The 20,397-nt window shown below is 33.5% G+C and overlaps 2 protein-coding genes across 2 annotated transcripts; one reads left to right on the top strand and one right to left on the bottom strand.

Annotated features, from left to right (window-relative positions):
- Positions 1-14,003, top strand: LOC120276160. Its single transcript, XM_039282891.1, is given in 16 exon segments — positions 1-486; positions 1,591-1,677; positions 2,436-2,539; positions 2,675-2,725; positions 3,319-3,490; positions 3,596-3,913; positions 4,906-5,109; positions 5,191-5,691; positions 5,820-6,029; positions 8,348-8,536; positions 11,242-11,414; positions 12,550-12,702; positions 12,851-12,893; positions 12,895-12,933; positions 13,017-13,376; positions 13,378-14,003. Coding segments are annotated over 16 exon segments (3,054 nt in total). The 5' UTR covers positions 1-66; the 3' UTR covers positions 13,408-14,003.
- A 2,043-nt stretch (positions 14,004-16,046) lies between these two features.
- LOC120280660 (serine carboxypeptidase-like 51) lies at positions 16,047-19,720 on the bottom strand. Its single transcript, XM_039287578.1, is given in 14 exon segments — positions 16,047-16,399; positions 17,068-17,206; positions 17,288-17,340; positions 17,693-17,743; positions 17,836-17,871; positions 17,873-17,906; positions 17,987-18,195; positions 18,273-18,378; positions 18,460-18,527; positions 18,613-18,656; positions 18,740-18,980; positions 19,106-19,213; positions 19,316-19,410; positions 19,499-19,720. Coding segments are annotated over 14 exon segments (1,389 nt in total). The 5' UTR covers positions 19,611-19,720; the 3' UTR covers positions 16,047-16,306.
- Between the last annotated feature and the right edge of the window lie 677 nt (positions 19,721-20,397).

The following is a 20,397-nucleotide window of genomic DNA, read 5'->3' as shown; positions in this document are numbered from 1 at the left end:
CTCTTCTCTTCTTCACGAGCTCTCGAACCCGAGCTCTCTCTCTCTCTCTCCAAGAAGAGGGGATCCATGGCGGCAATCTCGCGGAGCGAGCCCGTGCGGCGTTCCTCCCACCCCGAGGGCCACAAACAGATCGAAGACGAGCAGCACCGCCTCCCGGCGACCATCGATCGAATGCCGCCTCAACGCAATCGGTCGGGCAGCTGCTTCACCACTTCCACTCTCTGGTTCTTATTTTTCATCTTCATCTTCGTCTTTGTGACTACGATTATCTTCAACTCCTGGCAAATCGGCCTCTTCCACTCCCCTGGCCCCGGCACCGACACGGTGAGTGGTCTCGCCAGTAATGGGCAAGCACCGAAGAAGCGGCATGTTGGGAGTGTGCTGCGGTTCTTGCCTGCAGATCTGGTTCGGAGATTCAGTAATGGTGGGCTTGATCGGCTGCGAACTTCTCCTCGGCTTGGCGTTAGGCCACCGAGATTGGCCCTTGTGAGCTCTTCTTTGATCTTTTCTTGATCTTTAGCGTTTTGGTTCTTGGATTTGAGTTTCTTTCTTGTAATGTGGTTTTGAATGTCATGAGGTAGATGACCATTGTTCTTTTAATGAGAATTTAGGATCTTGGATTTGGAGCGTAGTCTATTCTTCTCAAGGCTTCGCTTCATAAGATTTCGTGTGAATTCTTTTGAGTTAGATTGGATAGATAGGACCCGTGGTAGGGTTTCTTGGATCTCTATTGGTGCCTCATTTTTTAGGTTTTTGATCCTTTTTTTTTTAATTTAGTTTTTCTAAATTGTTAGCAATCGTAGTTTGGAGAATATAGTGATTCGTGTTATTAAATCTGGCGTCCTGGCCTTATGCGTGTCACAGCAAATTTGAATTATTTGCAATTTTTTTAAAATTTGTTGCATATTCTCTTGAACCTTTGCTACTTCGTGAAGTGTGTAAATTCGGTTTTAGCTGGAAATGTTTCCTGTGATAACTAGAAGCTATGGCCAACCTTTTATAACCAGCAATAAAGGTCGTTTGCGTATGTATATGTCGAGATTATTTCATGGCCATGCATGTCATATAAGACAAATGCTCGTTGATGCCTAACATTTAAAATCAACTTGCTGAAAGTTGTTAGTTTCATTATATAGGATTGAGTCCTGAATATGAATGAGTATTCTCAGTGCATCTTAACTCCTAATTAGACCCAAGACTGACATGAATAGCATCATCAAATGTGTCATCCCATTTTCATTTGGATAATAACTTATTTCTGCAAAATAGAAAAAAAGAAGAACAAAATAATATGGTTGAAGGAAAACAGGAAATTATTTGAATTGTACGTAATATTGAACTTGATGTGCTTGTGCCCTTTTCTGCTTCTCCAAAGAAAACAAGTTTTAGATTCACTTGAATTATGATCATTTTCTTTTTTGTGTCCCTTCTCTTATAACCTAATAATATGATAAGACAAAGAAATTTACATTGAAAATAAATGAAGTAGAAAATTGCTATTTTATAGGTTCTAAGTGGTGAACTTGTTGTGTAAATATTTCAATTTTGCCATTATCCATCTATCATTGTTGATGACTTCTTTTTTTGCAGGTTTTGGGGAATATGAACAGTAATGCACAATCGCTGATGCTCTTAAGTATTGTGAAAGGTCTTCAAGAGTTGGACTACAAGTTTTCTGTGAGTTGCTTCAATGTTTGTGTAACGTGTTTAATATCATTTGTACTTACCTATGATATACCATAATTTTTGAGTTTTCATATAGGTGTTGCATAAACTTTGAAAAATTTTTATGCTTCCTTTATTTTTTAATCTTCCTTGTCCTTATGATGAAAACATGAAATTCAATGTTAGAGATTTCATCTAATGGAAATAATCCCCAATTTTCTTGTTAAGCCATTGAATGATTAGCAAAAAGGTGATCTCTACAAACTTACTAATGAAATAAATACGATGATTAGGCCGCTAACTTAAATTAATTTGGTGGATCAGTACTTTCTAGTGTAATCTTCCTCTTGTATGCAAGTACAACATTTCAATATTATCAACCCTCTTAATCTCTCAGCATCTGCCATCCCTGAGCCCATGGACCAGCAGTGCAGTAAGCATCTGTTCTGGCGATCAAACTCTGCTTCGCCCACACTCTTCCATAGAAGGGAAAATTTGTTGCCATGAATTCTCATGCAAGCCCCCACAATCTGGTGAAAATAGTCTTTTCTGCATCCTGAATGTTGTTTTATGCAGATATGCATAATTTTCAGTTTCTTGCTCATGGAGGCATTATATAAATAATGATGTTTTTTTTAAAAGAAAAATGAATATAAGTGCCCATCCATTGATAAAATGTCTAGTCTTTTTTTGTATGGCTTTAGTAATTCAATTTTAGGTCAACAATTGTTGATCAGGTCTTTGCTAATTCTAGTTTTATTCTTGAAAAGGTTTTTGCCCTAAGGGACGGGGAGATTCGTCCTTTTTGGGAAGATGTATGCTGTAAAGTTTCCATTTTGCGTGATGAGGATTCTACTTCTGTTGACTGGTCAAAGTAGGTTTGGATTTTCTATCTTGGCTGTGGTTACATCTGTCATAACACATATCTCTTTCTAGTTTTCATCATGCATGTTTTAACCATGTTGAATGTCTTTAGTAAATGCTATAACCAAGTTTTCATTTGGAACAGTTATGAAGGTGTCATTCTAAGTTCTCTTGAAGCCAAAAAGGTTATTTCGAGGTACAAACTTACTTAGCTTGAGATTATTGTGCTTCAACTTTCTGATCTAACAGGAGTCACATACTTGGCTGGATACTCGGAAAGTTTAAAATTTCATGGTGAACTTATTACCATTAGCCATGCTTAAGAACAACTAATTTGTCAAATTTCATGCTGGTGTTTGACTATATCCATATTTTACGCCTAACACATTAAGCCCTAAAACATCAATGAACTGCTTGGGTTCTTTTTTATTTCCTTGGTAATAAGCAAGATTTTTGTTTTTGTTTTTTTTTTTTCCTTTTTAATCTTCATTCTAAGGTCACTGTGCACTTGAAGTGTCTAATCTGACTCCATTTTCCACCTTGTTTTATTATGGATGTTCTTCTCTAAAAGGTAAGGGTAGGTTGGGGGTCGGGAGGCATAGGCTGGGCTTTTCCTTAATGGCAAGTCCTTTCAATTAGCAGAAGTATTTCCCTTCTTGGTTGATCTGAATGTTTCCCCTTATTTCTTTTCTTCTCTTTCAGTATTTGTTCTTATTTGAGTAGTTTGTCTTTTTAGGAGCATCTGATTTTGAATACTTTGGTCTAATGTACAATGCTCAATTTATCCAGCCTTATGCAAGAACCCTTCTGTTCAATACCTTTACTCTGGTTCATACATGAAGACACCCTTGGGAAGCGCCTTCAGCTTTATGCATCAAGTGATTGGCAAGATCTTATTTCTGATTGGCGGAGCACTTTCAAGAGGGCTGATGTTGTGGTGTTTCCAGATTTTTCACTTCCGGTAGAGGACTGTCCTGTTTATTTTGTTGTTATTGGAGGACTTTTGAGTCTTCAAGAAAGATATTTTCAGATTTTATAACTGATTGGCTGACTAATGCTTCAACAGATGCTGTATACTTCACTTGATACTGGAAATTTTTATGTGATTCCGGGATCTCCAGTGGATTTCTGGGCAGCAAACCGTTATGTGGAATCCCATTCTCGCCAGCAATTACGGCTAGACAATGGGTACAATGATGATGATCTCATAATTCTAGTTGTTGGGAGCTACTTTTTCTATGATGAGTTGCCATGCGATTATGCAGCCATGATGGCCTTGGCACCTCAGATGTTGAAATTTGCTAGAGCTAAAAAATTAGGAGCAATATTAAAGTTTGCTATACTGTGTGGAAGCTCAACAGATGACTACAATTCAGCTATTCGGGTACTTATAAATACATGAGTATGCTTCTTCTGTAAAAGGAACTGAATTTTCATTTATTTGTTCTTAGAAGGTTGGTTAATCTTGTCTATACATAATAGGTATTTGTTGATCTATATATGCTGGCACACATAAATACTTAAAAAACAAGAGCAGAGAACTTATTAACTCTTCTAGTTTTGGTTCTTTTCAATCCAATGTTTATATTTATTTTACTGGCTATATTTTAAGTTTTTTGTCATTCTCTTTATTGTGCCTGCAAGTTTTTTTTTCCAACAGTTGGTTTCATTGTATGCATTTTAGCTTTTGTTGAGTTTCCTAATATCTTGGAAAAAGAATTCCGGACATTCATAAGACTTGTGAAGAACCATTTCTGTAATGTTCCTATGGACCATAATTAGATGAGCCATATTTAATTTTATCCTTGATTCTGTCATGCTGCTCTGTTGCTTTTGCAGTCTTTTATCGCCTTATATTAAAGGAACTTAATAATGCTTAAATTGAGACTGGAAATGCTGCAGCAATGTATATATATTTCAGTATTTTTACTTTAAGGGGAAAGAGTAATTCTGAGCAAAGACAACCTGCTGAAATTTGCAAGTCTTAAATCTTCATTTGAGTTTGCAATGTGAAGGTTTTGATTTTTTAGCATGGCACACATGTCATATTTGCACAGATTCAAATTATTCTTTCTCTTTTTGGAATTATGTTATGCTCCATGATTGGAGATAATGGATCAATTAGATTGGTAGTCAGTTTACATAAATTTACTCTGCCCATGCTGAAAATTCTGTTAATATAATCTTTATTTGGGCAACCTTGGGATGATTTTACCTAGAATCTTTAAAACCTCATATTCTCTCACAATATTATCTTTTTCTGACATTCTTCAAATAGGATTGAAGTCAATTAATTTGAATTTGTGTTATAGTGTATTTATAATGTAAGCAAGTATGACAGAACTAAAATTAGCTTTGTTATGTCTGTTGGAGCAGGAGGTTGCTTCTCGAATGGGATTTTCTGATGATTCTGTCAGGCATTATGGTATGGATGGTGATGTGAATGGTGTGTTGTTGATATCTGATCTTGTTCTTTATAGCTCCTTCCAAGAGGAGCAGACTTTTCCACCATTGTTAGTGCGGGTCATGGCCTTTGGAGTTCCTTTCGTTGCACCCAATTCAGCTCAAATAGAGAAATACGTGAGGGCTTAAACCTGTTTTCTTCCCATCTGTTTTATATAGTTGTTTATATCTATTTCTGACATGAGGATTGGATTTCAGGTTATTGATAAAAAGCATGGCTTTTTTTATCATCCTAGTGATCTCAATACACTAGCTGAAGCTTTGTCGCTTGCAATAAAAGATAATAAGCTGTCTAATCTTGCTCAAATTGTTTCTTCTTATGAAAAATCATTCTCCAAAGACTTGTTAGCAGCAGACTGTATTCTTGGTTATGCAAATCTTCTTGAAAATGTACTTCAGTTCCCATCTGATGCTTTACTTCCTAGGCCCCTTAAACAGATTCAACAGAGAACTTGGTTATGGACCTTGTTTGAAAGCATTGAGAAAACTACTAGCCTCGTCCATGCTGAGAATTCTGTTGATCCAATGGGAAGATTAAGCATTGTGTATTCACTTGAGGAGCAATTGTCTGGCAGATCTCACAAAGAGAACAACTCTCAGGATGTTACTGAGACTTCTGATGGCCTTACACAGATAGACTGGGATGATATTCATGAAATGGAAATATCCCAAGATTTTGAGAGGAGAGAACTCGAGGAGGTAACTATGCATCTCTAATTTTTTATGATTCAACCATCCTCTTTAAAGCTATCTGTCATAGAAACTTTTAGACTTCTGTTTCCTTTTTTAAAATTTTTTATTTTTATTTTATCTTTTTGGATCTATAGCTTGGGGAAAGGAATGAAAAAATCTTAGGATCATGGGAGGAAGTGTACCGTCAAGCCAGGAAAGCAGAAAAGCAGAAGCCTGAAGCACATGAACGAGATGAAGGGGAATTAGAAAGGACCGGACAAACATTATGCGTGTATGAGATATATGATGGAGAAGGGGCCTGGTCTTTTTTGCACCGTGGTTCTCTATACCGTGGGATAAGCCTTGTGAGTTGCTACAAATCTTTTTATGCCATTATTCTGCTTTTCTTTTACTTATTTTTCATCATTTTCTTGAATCTCACTGATGGGAAATCTACTTGGCTTGTCTGTTTCTTTTGAGTTTTCTGGTTTTTAGACTTTATTAATTCTCGACATCTTTATTCATTACTGAGTGTCCTCATGGATTTTGTTGATTCTTTTACTCCTGGCATCTAATTTTTATTTTGTTGTTTGTTTTTCTTTATGTTCTGATTTAATATAGTCTCACGATGTTTATTTTTCTCATTTCTGATCCCAGTGTCTATTGCTTTATCTAATCCTTTTCTTTCATAAATATTATTGGCCTCAGAGACGGATGTATAGTGTTCTGATTGTACAATTTTCTTTTGAATTAGCTTCAGACCAAAACTGCTAATGCCCCCTAAAGAGGGGCATTGTTCATTTGACCTTGAAATTGCATTTTTTTATTTGTTTTAGCCCCTCCATCTAATTGGCTTGGGCCACGTGGACTCACGTTGCCTGAAGAATGATGAGCTGGTGGGGTTGAACGATGTGGAAACAGATGTGCTTGGACATGTGATACATTATTTATGCCACATGCACAACCATGTTTCTCAAGTGGTGGTGAGTCTCGTGGTTCATGCCATTAGATGGTGTAGTTGAAACAGGTGGGGAGATGGAGTTGTTGGAACAAATAAAAATTTCCCTACTTCATGAGTCAAAACTGACATTTTGCACCTTAAGGATTAAAGTGGACAAGGATTCCCATTTTGAAGAATCGGAAAAAAAGGGGGAAAAAGAAACTGAAAGGGATAAATTATCATGTATTGTGTTTTGAAAATTACATGGAAAGATGGCTTAGAGCAATGTTTGTTATTATTAGTTTCCCTTGTTCTTCCATGTAAATACATATAATTCTTGTTGGGGAAAATTTTAAATGGATGTGGATATTTTCATTATCCTCATAATCTCCTTTCTTTATATAGCACAGAGTGAATACTTGCACATGCTAGAGTAAATTTGATTTCCTAAGGTTTTTCTCTTGCCAGTTGTGATTTGTGTAGGCCTTCTACTCAGTGGCCATTCTCTTTTACAATAAAGAATAGAATTTTGCTTTTGTCTTAATTCCTTTTCAAATCTTGATTTTGTTATTCGAGACTGTTAGCTATGGTCACCATTATCTTCTCTAACTGTTCTTTCGAGATCATTTTCCAATCTATTACTTGTCTTTTTGTCCTGCGTTATTCCTTTCTTCAAGGCTTCCCTATTTAGGGGAAAGTGAGAAAAGCAAGTGTTTAAGTGACTGGACCTTCCCAACTTTCTCTGAGTTTAGGTGGAAATAGCACTGAACCACTTCCAAAGCCCTCTTGCTTCACCCAAACACAATGAATTGGACTGGTCATTTGAAGCAGGATTACATAAGTGGGAAATTTTAATAATTAAATAAGAGATTTCACAAAAATATTTCTATTTTCCTTATGTCCATTTCCACACTTTTGCCCCACCTTCTGATTACCTGAGAAACAGAAATCTATCCTTCTATAAAATGGAATTCAAGGACCTTGCAAGATTTACCAGGATCTTGTGATGCACATTTGTTCCTTCTAAGGCACATATTTCCTACTCTTATTATTTATTTATTTATTTTTATGGATAGCTTTATTGTTTTTCCAGTGTGTTGTTTTAATAGCCTTCTTTTATGGCATGCCAGCGTGTTTCATTCTGGCTGCCATACGATTTCATTATTGTAATAAAAATGTCTAAGTGGGAAGGGATTTAGATATATTGTAAGGAATTTTTAGTGAGACCATACCTGACTGAGCAAAGCGTATTAATCAAAGCATTTAAACAATGTATTATCATCTTTAAACCTGTGGCACAGACTAAAGAATATTGATATTACTAGCGAAAAGAGAATAATTACACAGAAAAGAAAATCATCTGATTTCTATGACAGTATTTATGGTGGGCAAAATTTGTTTTAACGGTGCACGAAACTTCTTTGGTTGCAATATTTGCATAAGGCTTGCTTTAAAAAACAAGTGTCAAGGGTTACAAGCCTGATGATCAATGACATTTTAATGTTTTTCCTTTCATTTTTTATTTTTGAAGGGATTATAAATTATTCATTAAAATAATGAATGAAGAATTATTGAATTTGACAATTGTTATTTAAATAATAAGTTAACTTAATTGGGCAAGATTACATCTAAAGAAAATATAGTTTTGTTCGGAGGATGGGGTGGCTTGAGGCCCTCATTGTTATACTGCCTGAAATTTTCTTTTAATCATTTGATGTTTGCTATTTGTTCTGACTGCTTCAGTTTAAAGGAAGCCAAAGACCAAGAACCGACGATGTTGATGCAACTAGTCGTCTCCCTATCTTGAAGGATGCATTTTATCGGAATCTTTTCTGTGAGCTTGGTGCTATGTTTTCAATTGCAAATAAGATTGATAGCATTCACAAAACACCTTGGATTGGTTTCCAGTCTTGGCGCACAAATGGAAAGAAGGTATGTTGTGCTGGGTTAAGTTTGCTGTACTTATTATTGCAGTTAAACTATATTTTCTCGTGTTGTGCACAACATTTTGTGTTATAGAACTAGTAAACTGCACTTACAGCAATCATTAGGCATAGATGAATAAGTGTCTTTTTTTTTTTTTCTTTTTAATTTAAGAATCGGCTTCTACTTGCTCCAAGTTGATTTCATATTTTTGGGCATATCATACATATTATTGCCCTTAATACAGCTGATAGTGATGAATTGCTTCCTTGATTTCTGAATTTCTTGCCATGTTTTAGTGTGCGAACCATGAGTAGTTTAAAAATAAGTTATGCCACAACTTCTTGCTGTGTCATGCATTTTATAACTAAGTTTAATGTAAGGGATCCTAGTTCTTCCCCATGGTATTTAAGTTGGTTATCTACAAGCTACAGACTATAAACAAGATGGACCAATTTACTTTGTTATGGTTCTGATACTAACTCTATTAAGATTGTTTGATTGATTCTTGTAATCAAGAGGAGATATATGTTCAGAGGTGTCTTGTGATTAAAAATAAATAATAACAATAATAATAATAATAATAATAATAATAATAATAATAATAATAATAATAAAATCAAATAAAAATAAAATGATAATGAGCACTTTCGATGGTGAAATGCATTGAAAGTCGAAGCATTTTATAAGCCAAAAATGACAAGGTTTAAGAACTTTAACTTGTAATTACTTTTAAAAAAACTATTTGAAACATGAGCAAAGTGTGGCCTTCTTGAAGATTTTCATCTGACAGACGGTAAACCTTTGAAGTTACCCATAAGTTCTACAATTTATACTAAGGAGACCTCATGAAACATTTGATACAGCTGAGCTTTCATTCCTGCTTCATATTTGTCTGGTTTGTTTTCTGCCAGTGGATGAGTAGTCTGATCTACTACTCTATCAGCAAGTTCAAACAATAATAACCAAAGAATGATCCACAGATGAGGTTCTTTTTATTTTGGAATGATATCTCCTTGATGAAATTATTGGGTTAGCATTCTGATGTTTCTGAACATGGATGCACTTAGTTTTAAGTTATTTTGGGAATTATTTAGTGGGTTTAGTTATTTGTCATTAATAGTTTTCTTCCAAAAGAAATTAATGCTATGATATTAATCAAGTGTTGCATCCTGGGGTTTTCTTGCCTATGGAAGTTTGGAAAAATTAAGAAGCTCAATAGCTGACCTATTTTGAGAAGTATGGGAGTTATTGTTTATGCATGCTGCCCGCATTAGTTCAAAATTTAAAATTGAAAGTAATAGAATCGCAAATATGGCGGAAAATAAGTCAGTTTGACACTCTGAAAGAATAAAGGCCTTATTAAGTATGGTAATGTGACATGGTCAAGAGGGCAATTTCTGTCTAGGTCTTACAAATACTTAAATTCTTTTCTGATTAAAGAGCTCTTTCTTTCCAACCTATGATCAATATTGATACAAAGAATATTGGTTTAAGATTCTATAAAGTTACATTGTACCACATCATGCTGTATGAGCTTTTAGATGAGAAATGTTGGCTTTGGGACTTTTTTGATGAACAAGGAGGAAAATAAGGCTACGTCATTTAGCCATTTTTCATTTTTGAAGCTGTCTTCTTCTATTTAATATTTTAATATGATAACAATCATAAACTAGATGAGAAATGTTGGCTTTGGGACTTTTTTGATGAACAAGGAGGAAAATAAGGCTACGTCATTTAGCCATTTTCATTTTTGAAGCTGTCTTCTTCTATTTAATATTTTAATATGATAACAGTCATAAACTAATTTATATTTTTTCTTGTTGTTACCTGATGCATTATGATGGAAGCTGATGGCACATTTACAAATGCTATGGTGTGCGTGCGCACACTCGGGTGTTTTTTTTACCTAGTTTTGAGGAATGAGGATTAAATACAACTATCAACAAGCCTGGTTGGTGATTTTTCCAATCTTAGTTTGATTACCAGTTTCCTTGAAGATGGTTTATTTTTGCTAATGATGTTGGCCTGATTCCTCTGACTCTGATAATTGATGGTAACACATTCAACATCATTAACATATTGAAGGGAAAGAATAAGATGTGGCAGATGATTTTGTCTTTCAAATACTGAAGTTGTTTTTTTCTTTTTTTTTTTTTTCCATAGATCAACTTGTGTGATAGATGACCAGAATAATTTTTTGTCAGCCAGGAAGGTAGAAAATAATAGATCATAAACTACATTACAGTTTGTGGCTTATGATAGCTGTGAACAATGGATTAATGCTATGTTGTCATTGTTTTGATTCAAAAGGTTTTTAGCTGAATTTGAAGATTGAGGAAAAACTGATAACTGCAAACGAATATGTACAATGATTTTGATCTTTGAGTTTAATTAGTATCTTGAAGCGTGGGAAGTTGGTTGTTCATATTACCTAAATTCAAGGCTGGATAGTACACAATTGACTCATGCAGTCCTACTGCTAGTCCATTATACATTGCTGTCAATTCCTGGTATCATTCCTTATTTATGCCTACACTACTGTAAATCTTGTTTAAATACCACAATTGACACAACTAGGAATTCCCTTTCATTAATTTGAGACTTAAGCCATTTGCATGCAAAACAATCCTTTTCTGTCTTTAGATTTTTTTACAAGTATATTCACCTATGATATATTCTGTTAATTAGTATCATATCAATTTTTCAAGCAGACTTCCTTGTTGACTAAATCTGAAAAAGCATTGGAGGATGCTATACAAGCAGAGGATAGTGGAGATGTTGTCTACTTTTGGGCACTAATGGGTATGGATATTGGAAACAGAGGAAGAGATATGGATCTTGACTTTTGGTCTATGTGTGACATCTTTAATGGTGGGCATTGCAGGTGAGATTGTTTCTTTTCATCTAAATGGTATATTATCTCATTATTTATTAGCTTGAACTTTCAGGCAATTTTGCAAATATTGCAAATATTTGAGTTTGATAGTTTTTTATGTTTCAGTCAGTGAGCCATCACATTAATTACTTGCCAATGTTATTATATGGCAATTTGGTGTTATGCTGCAAAACTTTTAGAGCTTATGTAGCTCGTGGTTGGAAAGATCACATTTTATCATATCACCAGGAATCTGATTTCTTGGATTGTCAAGAACATGAGACAAACATATACACTTCTTCCTGCTATAATCTATTTGAAAATTTTCATACATTTTACATTTACTCATTTGGTTGCTAAACAAGAATTGCTTAATGAATACATGAATCTGTGCAAAAATGGTGCTGTAAGATAGGATTAGGGTTAAGATGTCAAACCAATGTAAGTTTTATCAAATGTAATATATGCTAGCTGAATGAATGATTGAGATGTGCTTTCGTGTCAATTGGGAAGCAGTAATACCACCTTGATAAATGTTTGTTGGTAAAGTCAATTGTTTATTATTGATTAATTGCAAACTGACGGGGGCAAATTAGATGTGGAAGCCACTAAAGGCACAACTCTTAGCAATCGCATATATATGAATTCCGTTTATTTTATCGAATTGTGAACTTAGCAAAACCAGGTGCAGGCATCTGACGTTATTTTGTATTTCTGGTCTATCATCTAGATGTCTTGATGATAACTAGCTTCTAGACATTATTTGTCCATGAAAATCTCATATAGGAATTTAGATTGCTACCCATTTAAATTGAGCATATGATTGCAACAAGTTGAATGGTTTCATTGGCAGATGATCTCTGTCCCAGGATATTTTGCTTGAGCTGTGCCATATTATAGTTTACAAATTGAGCAGTACCATTCAACCTTCAAGTACATTTATGCATATCTATTTTTGAACTCAGATTTCTCTGTTTGATGAGTTGAATCACTTTGCATGCTAGTAGTGCATTATGTGCCGCCCTAAGTATCCTTCTTTGCGAGAATAATTGAAACTTACTATTTCCTTAATTAATTTTCCAAGAAGCAATTATGTCCTTGTTGTGGCTCACAAATGTTTAGATGAATTTCCAATTCATTGTAGACCCACTTTTGAGGAAGCATTCAGACAAATGTATGGGTTACCCGATGGTAGTGCAGGCCTGCCTCCAATGCCTGTTGATGGTGACCAGTGGTCTACACTTCACAGTTGGGTTATGCCAACATCCTCATTTCTGGAGTTTATAATGTTCTCAAGGTATATATCAGTCACTATAATTATGCAATGAAATATGTCTAATGTGGGTGCCTATTTCTTGTAACCGCAAGGTGTTTGTCAATTTGATGGATTGCATATTTCATAATTGAAAATTTCCTATTCTTGGCATGTTCTGTGTTGATTGCAGGATGTTTGTTGACTCACTTGATGGATTGCCTCAGAATTCAAGCATCCCCACTTTCATGTGTGCTAGGGTCTTCAGAACTGGAGGTGAAAATTCTTTCCCTGGATTTAGTTTCCATTTTCAAATGGTTTCATAAGATAAATTATTTTCCTTGTTAATCTCAAACTAGAAAAAGCATTGTTACTGTCGTGTTCTGGAGGTCCTGGTCAATGTCTGGGCTTATCATAGTGCCAGAAAAATGGTTTACCTGCATCCACACTCAGGAGTGCTCGAGGAACAACATCCAATTGAAGGACGCAAGGGCCTGATGTGGGTGAAGTATTTCAACTTTTCGTTGTTGAAGAGTATGGATGAGGAATTGGCCGAGGAAACTGATGATGGTATCAAAGACATGGCGGGGCGCCTGTGGCCTTTAACTGGAGAAGTGCATTGGCAGGGAATTTTGGACAGGGAGAGGGAAGACAGGTACAGGAAGAAAATGGACAAAAAGAGAAAGAATAAAGAAAAACTAATGGATAGGCAGAAGCATGGGATACAGGCAGAAAGCCTTAGGAGGGTAAATAGGTGAAAGGCTAACAAATCCTGATCTGATGAGCTATATATAGAAAATGGGCTCTGTCACAGTGAATGAATGAAACAGTAAGTTCGGGTGTGATAAAAGCTTCTGAAGTAATTCTTTCTAACACCACTGCATTTTGGTGAATCAGAGCCGTCTCCGTTGTGAATAATCAAATTCTTTGCTGGAAAATTGTGCTGCAAAGGAGCACAATCAGTCTTGCTTAAGAGTCCAGCAGTTGATTTGTTTCAGGAGACTACATTTTATTTTTATTTGACATCACCGGGAGGCGATGATACATACAGTCAGACTGAAATTTTTTTTTACCGACACGTTTTGAGGTCTTTAATTCCACAGGTAGGTTTCTAATATTCCACTTTTTGTACAGTCAGATAGAAGATGCAATTTCAATGAGAGAATAGGAAGCCCTTTTTGGGGAAGTGATCTGTACCACAGCCGATTTTAGCCCAGGTTTGGGATCTCTTCTTGTTATTGATTTTGTTTTGCATTCTGAGAACATCTCAAAGATTATGATATGCAAATTGATATTCAGTCCCTGAAAAACAAAAAAAAAAAACTGTTCATTTTATCTTCTTCAAATGTGTCTGTCTTGTTTTTCTTTTCATTCATATGTTCATGACTGTTCCAGGAAGCATTGTTCAGGTTGCTAATTGTGATGCTATCTGCTCAAAGAGTAATGCTATACATCATGAATAGATTTCACGAAATTTGCGCCGAATGCTAACTCCTGAGCTGGGGTTAGCATTTTCAGCTCCCGGGTTAGCAACCCCAGCTTCAGGGTTAGCATTCGGCACGTGATGTATAGCATTTACTCCTGTGCAAATTAGGCTTGTCAAGTAAATTTTTTAGTTTATTGATAGCCTTTGAAGGCAAAATTAATGGCTATCAACAGGTGGTGAAGTATATTTTGGTAGATTTAGTTTTGTTTATTTGCCACATCACATACTGTTAAGACTAACATTTCAAGTTTGTATGTGTTAATATTTGCTCTTGTTTACAATGAATGCGCTTTGATAACTGGTTATGTATATATATAATTCAGTCAAAATTATATATTTGGTTTTGTTAATCCTTTATAGTTTGTTGCAGATTGGGTGTTGAAAATTTTTAAATTATCAAAAAGGAAATCCCAAAAATTGGTCTAATAGATTCCTCCTTTCTTTCCATTAGATGTGTCACTGTTTCAAGCATTCGTGTTTCATCTCTTTGTCCACTAAAATTATATAATTTTAAAAAATTATACATTTTTAAGGTGATAATGACGAAAAATAATGTATTTAAATAAATTAATAAAATTAAAATTTATTTTTCTCTGTCCACTAAAATTATACCATTTTTTAAAATTTATACATTTTTAAGGTGATAATGATGAAAAATAATGTATTTAAATAAATTGATATATTAAATTCTATTTCTCTTTGTCCACTAAAATTATACCATTTTTTAAAATTTATACATTTTAAAGGTGATAATGATGAAAAATAATGTATTTAAATTAATTGATATATTAAATTCAATTTCTCTTTGTCCACTAAAATTATACCATTTTTTAAAATTTATACATTTTAAAGGTGATAATGATGAAAAATAATGTATTTAAATTAATTGATATATTAAATTCTATTTCTCTTTGTCCACTAAAATTAAAAAAATTATACATTTTCTAAGGTGATAATGATGAAAAATAGTATATTTAAATAAATTGATAAATTTAATTTTATTTCTCTTTGCCCACTGAAACTATACATTTTTAAAGTGATAATGATGAAAGACAATATATTTAAATAAATTAATAAAATTAAATTTAAAAATTAATACTTAAATTAAATATGCATACAAATAATTTAAAATTTAATATTTTATTAAATTCTGATTTTTGACTTATGATTTGACCATTTTTATTCTACACAATTGAATAAACATGAATTCTTAAACAATCTAAGTCTTGCATACAGTCAAAATCATATTAAACTACATTTAAAAATTTTTAAAAAAAATCGCTCTAAAGATACAAATAATTTATCATTGGAAAAAATACCTTTAATTTTTTCAAATTCTTTAAAAATTTACGATTTTTCTCATAATCATTTTTAAATCTAATGATTAGATAACTGATTTTATTATTGACTATAAAAAAGAGGGATTACTGAAAATAATATTTTGTCAGAAAAATTTATTAAAATAAATAAATATGTTCATGAGCCTAATAAATAATTTTTTCAAGATTAAAATTAACAAACCAAATATCTTGCAATATGAAAACATAAAGAACCATATAAAACAAAAAACCAATAATTATTTTACCTCCATTACATAAAAATATCTTATATGTATTTATTACAACAACACAAAATTGACCAAGCAGCAGCATTAGCAGCTGGGTCAAAAGAAGCTTGATTTGATAGAAAAGAGTACTAAAAAAACACAGTGAAAATGCCAATGCATCAGTACAAAATTAAGTATGAATAGCATTTACAGACCAAAAATTACCCTACAAAAACCCTAAAGTTTTTATGACAAATAACCCCACAAAAGCCTGCAGTACCATCACTGTCCAGTTCATCCACAGAGTCCATAATCCAATCCCACCGACATTCATAAAAACACAATCAGATAAATAAATTAATTAATAAAATAAAATTTATTCATAAACAATGCAAATCATTTATTATCTCCTGTACACCTTCTTCTTTCATGAACCTCCACAAAAGAACTAAAAAGTAAAAACACAAACCTTTTCTTTCTCTCCATCTTTTCATGACCAACATTAACTCCAACTAATTTTCAGAAAAAAATAAAGGAAAAAAAAAGATAAATAATTTTTTTTTTTTAAAAAAAAGGAAAGAAAGAGAGGTGAAAATGAGGTCTGATTAATTAATGTTTCAGAGAGCATTTGTAACAGCAGCAGTGGGAGCAGGTGATTGTGTAATTGCAGCAACCATCTGCAGTGCAATGCATGGCTGGTCCACTGGCACCTGTTCATATCATACCAAAGACTTTAACAGAGTATTTGTTTGGATGGAGAGAGACATCAAACTCTATTTCATGCTTGGTTGTTGATGTATCACTTTCTCCTACCAATCTATTTTTGTAAATTTTCATAATTATTAAAATTTTATAGAGCTAAAAAAAAGAAAATTACTAAAGTGACCATGGCAATAGCCGAGCGGTTGAAGCACTTGATTCTTATACGGGTTGATCTGAAACTTGAACCAAAGTGATAATTTATTTTTCTCTCAAGTGAAAGATTGAGAATTCGACTCCCTTTCAATGCAGTGGTCGAGTGTTTGTGGTTAAAAAAAACTTTAAACTAAATGCTTATAATTATTTTTCAAATCAATTCTAACATGCATTAGGTTCAATGACAAAAATATATTGGATATGCATCTAAAACCTAATCATTTTTCATTAATTAAATTAAACTGATACAATGATTATTCTCTCTAATTCAAAGGGTTGCTTTAGAATCTAATAGATCTGGATGTAATTCTTTAGTGGCCATACATTCAAAGTGGTTGGCAGTGTTTGTTTGCTTGAAAGCCAATGAATGATATGATATGAAATTTATTTATATGTGAATGCTTTAATTAAAGCCTAGAGGTAGTTGAAACACATTTAAAAATAAATGAGTAATTAGACTTACAAAATGTCCTGCTCCTAAGATCCAATAGAAATGGAAATTTCGGTATGATTTCACGAATCCTTTCGTCTCTCCATCATTATTGTTTCCACAATAAACCGGAGTTCGCTTCAGGTTATTGAAATCTTTGAGCCCGTCCCATCTAAAACAATTTTTCTTCGTCACAAAATCAAAGCAAAGAATAATACGAAAACTTAATTTACTGTGTTATTGAGTTACAAACTTGAGTTTTTGCACCCATGCCTCAGTACCCTTTGTAGCACAAATTAAATCAACCTGCCATTAGTTTATCAAAGCAATGATTTGAATCAGTTATTGAATAATCGACGAAAACTAGATATCAGACAAATCACTTTGCATATTCCCTACATGTCTTATGAAACAACAAGTTGAGTCCAAGAATCATTTGGTATGTTTTGTTTTTAATAACATGTGAATTGTTGCAGAGCCTGCTAAGTCAAACATATTTCTGCCTTTTTCTTTTAATAAGTGTGGACATATGAACAAATAATCTTCATATCAATCAATAAATAAGCTAACAATGAAAACATTTCTTTTTCTTTTTTTTATTTCAAAGCTAACAATGCAATGCAAATCATTGAGTTTTTGATCAAAGAAATCATGTTACCTGTCCATTATAGACTGTCACATTGACTCCCAAACTCAAGAGTTGATCAACCTGATTTAATTCAACACAAAGCTCAATTTTTAGAGAAGATATAAATGTATACAAAACAAATGGATTATGTTTACATCTGATATAACGATCACCTCATCGATCCTTGGCTTCATGAAATCACCGGCCAAATTTTTCAAAGACGGAATTAGATTGTCCTCCCCAACTGAAATAAAGACATCGAATTATTTAATTACAACAAGTTTAATTTAATTCATCACTATCTGTGAGCACTAAGTACTTCACCTCACACTCTTTGGAATAATTTTCAGCTTGTCTTTAATAGCACCATTCATAAGACTATCGATATCACCGTCTGTGCCGGCCTTCGAATTAAGATACATAGAATACTTCTTCATAATCAATGCTTGCGATAGTCCTGATGTAGTACTTGTCGTAGTTGATGTCGTCGCTAAAGGATCCATCTTAGAATCCAACATGAAGTTATAAAAGTCCTATAGAAAATAACTAATACATATATCAAAACTCTTTGCGAAAACCATGATTTATAAATCACGAGACTGATAATTACCACAGAATTACTCAATGAAGAAATGGCATTTTCAAGCTCAGACCAAGTGTTTGTAGCAGTCTCATATTGCCCATTTGCTATTTGTTGCTTAATTTGTTCAGCTAAACTATAAAACAATGAAATACAACCTCACTATCAATTCATTTAATCGAATCGAACAAAGATCAACAGAAGTAATTCACACAACCTGTTCGATTGTTTGGCGCCATTGATATCGAGACGAGAAACATCTAAAAGCAAAGGCCCCCAAGAGAACTACATTATATAAATCAATGAAATTCAATCAAACATACCAAAACAGCAGAAATAACAAAGAATCAAAAGTCATATAAGATGTTACCACAAAATCCTCTGGAGAAATCCAACTATCTCCTAAAGCAATTCCTGTTGAATTAAAAAAACTAATCAAATTAAATTTCTGAAATGCTATGAATCCAAACAAATTGATTTAAATAGAAGAAATGCACCTCCAAACTGAAGCTTCAAATCCCCTGATTTAATGGCATTGGCAATCGTCACACCAGCAGTAACAGCAAACTTGCCACCATAAGACTCTGCAACAATTGTGAGTGGACTCTTTTGAAGAGTTTCATTGTTGTTATAGAGATTCTTCAAAAGAGTAGTCAAATCATTGGCTGCATCCACATCACTCTTCACAAAAAGACTATCATCCTCCACATAACTGTAACCAGTTCCCACTGGATTATCCTGATAAATAAATAAAAGGAAAGAACTCAAAATTAATACAAAAAATAAACAGAGAAAACAATATATATATATATATATATATATATAAAGAGAGAGGTTTTTTTTTTTGTGGAAAGAGATTGAACCACAAAGAGAAGATCAGCTTTGTTTAACCAAGTGGAATTTCTAGGATTCAAATTAACATCCAATGGACCAATCTCTTGGAAGTTACCAAGTCCAACACCAGAAGCACCCTTGAAATAACACATTTAAAAGAGGAAAAACATTAGAAAAAAAGATGAATGAATAGAAAGAAAGAAAGAAAGAAAGAAAGAAAGATGGTATGGTTTGCTCACTGGTCCACCCTGTAACCAGAGGACTGTTGGCCATGGAGTTGAACCATTTTCCACTCTGTTTGGACTCTGGTATAGCCACCAAAACATATGAGCCTCTGAAGAAACAAAAAAACATCCAAAACAAACACTCCATTAACATGTTCATAAAGAGATAATGATAATGAAGAAGATGCGAATGATTACTTGGTCTAACTTCTACATAGCCCCATGATTCAGAGCCATTTTGAGTTCCAAAAGCATGAGCAGAGACAAAGCAAAGAAGAAGCAGAAGAACAACTGAGCACTTGTTCTCCATTGCAAATGTGGATGAAAACAAGAGAAGAGAAGAGAAGAAAAGAAAAGAATGAGTGGTGTTGTTGCCTTGCTGTCTTAGTTTTGTTTATTTATTTATTTTTTTATGGTTACCAAAAAAACATTTAAAAAAAAAGGAGAAGAAGAAGGAATGGGTGAGAGGTTGGTAGATTAGTAGTAAATATATATATATATATATATGTGTGTGTGTGTGTGTGTGTGTGTGTGTGTGTGTGTGTTTATATATATGTATATATATATGTATATACATATATATATATATGTATAAAGAAAGAAAGAAGTGGAAGAGAAGTGTATGTAAGTGAGTTTTACGTAATGCTTAAATAAGAGAAGGAGATTGCGTTGCGTGGGAGGTTTGGAGTTTGTTTCATTTTGGAACTTCACCAACTTGGAAAAAAGGGCACGTTTAAATATATAAAAATATATAATACTTGAAAAGGAGAAGAGCTTTTGAGTGGAAGTTTACCGAATTGGGATTTTTATTTTATTACTTTGATTTAATCTGAGTTTGGTTGTTTTGATCTTTTACGGGAAGTGTGGATAAATGGTAAGTCATATGAAATTTTGTTAATGTATTAGTTTCAAGAATTCTATCTTTTATTGGATTGGTTTTCATGTTTAATGTTTCTTTTTAAAGTTTTTCTAAATTCAATAAATATTCGTATAAATTTAGTTGCCCATGTGTTCAAATAATAATAAAAAAATTCACTCATGTTAATTATTAGTAGTCAATCATTTTGACTTTTAAACTACCCTTGTGTGTAATTAGA

Source organism: Dioscorea cayenensis, chromosome 2, assembly GCF_009730915.1.
Source record: "Dioscorea cayenensis subsp. rotundata cultivar TDr96_F1 chromosome 2, TDr96_F1_v2_PseudoChromosome.rev07_lg8_w22 25.fasta, whole genome shotgun sequence".
Classification (NCBI taxonomy): Eukaryota; Viridiplantae; Streptophyta; class Magnoliopsida; order Dioscoreales; family Dioscoreaceae; genus Dioscorea; species Dioscorea cayenensis.
The sequence above is the reverse complement of the archived record's forward strand: the minus strand, read 5'-3'. Positions and strand labels throughout refer to the sequence as shown.